Source organism: Nanorana parkeri, unplaced genomic scaffold, assembly GCF_000935625.1.
Source record: "Nanorana parkeri isolate BGI_ZX_2015 unplaced genomic scaffold, ASM93562v1 scaffold695, whole genome shotgun sequence".
Taxonomy (NCBI): Eukaryota; Metazoa; Chordata; class Amphibia; order Anura; family Dicroglossidae; genus Nanorana; species Nanorana parkeri.
Genome location: NW_017306963.1, coordinates 831149 through 834729, shown reverse-complemented (window position 1 = coordinate 834729; position 3581 = coordinate 831149). Strand labels below are relative to the sequence as shown.

At 37.2% G+C, this 3581-nt stretch overlaps 1 protein-coding gene across 3 annotated transcripts in view; it reads right to left on the bottom strand.

Moving 5' to 3' along the window:
• P4HA2 (prolyl 4-hydroxylase subunit alpha 2) overlaps positions 1-3581 on the bottom strand; it is a 51144-nt gene that overhangs the window by 3750 nt on the left and 43813 nt on the right. For all 3 annotated transcript variants that reach the window (XM_018563778.1, XM_018563777.1, XM_018563780.1), the window contains one exon: positions 3334-3402. In XM_018563778.1, the coding sequence (XP_018419280.1) occupies positions 3334-3402 (69 nt within the window). The remainder of the gene's footprint in view (positions 1-3333; positions 3403-3581) is intronic.

Sequence of the window (3581 nt, the reverse complement as noted above, 5' to 3'; positions counted from 1 at the left end):
TTAAAAATGGGTATTTTGTTGTGTTTTGGGGCATTTAATTACATTTTTCACTAAATATTGGGGTTTAATAAGGAGTTGCGCTAATATTGCGCAACATAAAAATTTGCAACTACCACCATTTTATTCTATAGGGTCTTGGCATTCAGAAAATATATAATGTTGGGGGGTTTTAAGTAATTTTCAGGCCTAAAATGTGGAATATAACATGGGTACAAAAAAATGAAAAAAGGCCTCAGTCATGAAGGGGTTAAAGCAAGACTACAGAAAAAACAACAACTTTATTTTGGATAGCATGGGAAAGGGTTGGGGCCTCTACCAGGTTTGTATTGCGTTCTCTGTCTCCACTAGAGAAAACATCCTAAAATTCTAGCTCTACAAATACAATAGGAAGTGAGAGAAAATTGCCCAAGTGAGGAAGCGGCCTTCATCCCCATTAGAAAATATGCCTTTATTTCCAGTTTTGACTGCTGCCAAAGGTTGGATTTCGTCTCATTTTTTGAGATAGTAACAACTTTTGCTAGTGCAGAACGCGAAGATGAACCACTGAAATTTGGATATAGACCGCATTAGAAAAAACAAAAACAACAATAGTGCTCACACATTGTTATATAATGAGATCATGGAAAAAAAGTTTATCTGGATTGTTCTTCACCTCTCTTTCTAAATAGGCTAGGCTTTGCAAAGTTTGGTGTCACAGTGATGTTTTGAGGTGCTGAATGACGATTTAGCCTAATATGTCTGAAGCTTCCCATAAACTACCCGATCCTGCCCTGATCAGACTGCCCAATGTAAAAGTTAAGGCCATTTATGGCTGATCATGACTGCTTCTTACATTAGAAAGATTAATTTTGGTCAACAGATTTTCAAACTTTTTGGAAGGCGTCTGAGAGAGTAAGTTAATTCTTCAATAACGACTGCATGTACATTGCTTCTTCTCCTCAGGAGGGCTGCACTACGGAAACATTAACGTTTTCCACTGGAACTCTATGAATAAGCCTACAGGTGAAACATGTAAGAGGTTGTAGCAGGTTGAGGGTGTGCAGTGCTGGTATTTGCTGCTTTACACACTTTTATTCACGGTTATACTACATTTGATGTGAATTCCAATAAGTCTGAAGTACTGGAATTATCTGGATAGTGCGTTCTGTTCGTATACTACAACTTAACGGACCTATTACACTGTTGCAATCTGGTGCATTTTACTATTGTACGCTGTGCTAGTGCGGCCCATTCATTTGGCTAAAACTCGGACATGTGCCATTTTGAGTAATGCAGTGCACCACAACACATGATCGTGTGTTACCTGGCCATGAGGTGCAACATAGGTGCAAAGGTGCACTGGGGTGCCATTGAGAATGAATGGCACTGCATCAAACCAATGTGTGTAATGCACGTTACCACACCACACAGTAACAGTAGGCATGAGCGTTAAGGATATCTAAGCCAAAAATGTTTTATATTGTAGCAGCTCATCATGCCTCAAGTGTGATGGCTGCATTTGTTTTTAATTGTCAGGCTAATAATATATTCAGTAAGTATAGAAACTACCTTGCCAGAAATACAGTTTCCTTTTCGCTTCTGGTGAGTAGGACAGAAACAACAAGAATACCTTAGAACTGCTAATCTGCAATATATTAAATTAATTTTCTTGGCTATAGATACGCTTTAAGCAAGTTCTCCTCAACTGCCCATCACCTTGGGTGCAAAATAAACTTACTTGAACACTAGACATAGGATGTGTGTCTGTGCAGAATAACAGGGCCTACAGCCAAGTAGACAACAATATCTCCAAAATAAATGGGTCAAATTATAACTATTCCATAGTTATAATAAAAAGTTGTTGAGAATTAGAGCTCAAAAAGTCAATTGCTGGACCATGCCTTTTAGGGGGAAGTATAGTGGTTTCATACATTCTTTATTATGGTCAAGGAGTATAGAAATAAAACTTGGAAATATTTTATATTATAATAATCTGGTAAATATAAAATATTGTACATGAATATTCTGCCAGGCACATTTTCACATGATCTCTATTGTCAATAAATACCCCAAACTTTAGTTTACAGGCTTTCTAGCTCACGTAACTATCACTTTAAACGACAAGTCCTTTCTAAAAGAAGCACTTGACAGGTATAAAAGGTGGGTATGGCCATTCTGATTTAGCAAAGTTTCAGCTCTGGTAATGTTGGAGCTTGCCCACTAATTGACATTTGTGTACCTTTAGTGTACAGCCTATCGCCCAATGCTAAGTGTTAATTAAGGTTAACTGCGGAATAACAGTGCTTTCATTTTATGAGATTCCTAGACAGGAAATCAGCCGTGTGCTGGGAAATACTACTCTCCGCTAGGCCATCTTGGGTGGTTTCATAAAAATCTTCTTCTAACAGACTTGTGGTATACCTATATTACATTTTTATCCAGACACCAACCAAGGATTTTTTTAATGCAGATTTCTTAATGAGAAATATGTTATACGGTATGTGTATAGTGACCCAGTGAATTCAATTTACAGAAACATTAAAAATAATTAAAACCAAAAGTGTAATCTGTTGCAGCTACCAGTCCTTAGATGTGAAGGCTGCATTAGTTTCCCATTTTTTTTTCTCCCCTTATTTCCACCTGATAATTCTGCAAGTAACACAATTTCTGTCCTAGGGTGACAACACTTATTCACCATACTGTATTCATAGAAGAAAAGCATCATCATCATCCAAGGACGGAAAGTGCTTTAAGGACTACAGAACACTCCCCTCCTCTTCTTCATACCATGGGGGGAATGGCAGTTAGCCCAGGAGGTTATCAACTCATAAGATTTTACATTGACTTTTTGCACTTATTGAACAGATATAACATTTGCTTGTTTATTTAACAAATCAAAATGGAGCAAATATAAGTTCATTGTTAGGGTTTACATATACCTTAAGGGCAGGACAACTAGCACACACATCTACGGCCCTCTAGGGACAAGCTTTATTTTTGCATCTTCAAAAATGTACAAAATCACACACCAGTTTACCATTGGCATTTTAATAAATTGCATAACATAATAAAACACAAAAATGTGTCATAGATGAAACATGAAAGCTAGCTGCTTGGCTGAATGTTCTTGCTTAAATATTTTGAACTACTGCCTTGGAACAATTACAGCCAGTAATGTAGCATTTTCAAGACAAGCACAGCAGTAATATTTTGGAAAACTTTACATTAAAGCAACAATCAATTCCCCACTTCACATAAGTAATTAATAACAAAGCAGGAATATAAGATAAGGGGGAAGGGAAATTTCTCAAATTATTCAAATGCAAAAGCTCTAGAGATGTAAAATTAGCTCACCTTCCTAGGCCAGATTGCTGCTCCAAAGTCTGGAAACACTGTGGCTCCTCCAGCTCCCACATCACTCATCTGAGGAAAGGCAGGCCACAATTACATGAAAATGACAAAACAGCTAAGGGCTGGACATTTATTAAAACCAAAATATTTATATAACGTAGAAGTATTCTGCCCTTTAGCTATTCATTGATGATGTCCAGCACTTTTTTTGTTGCATGGTCCCTAAAGACATATAAGAGGATCTATGACAC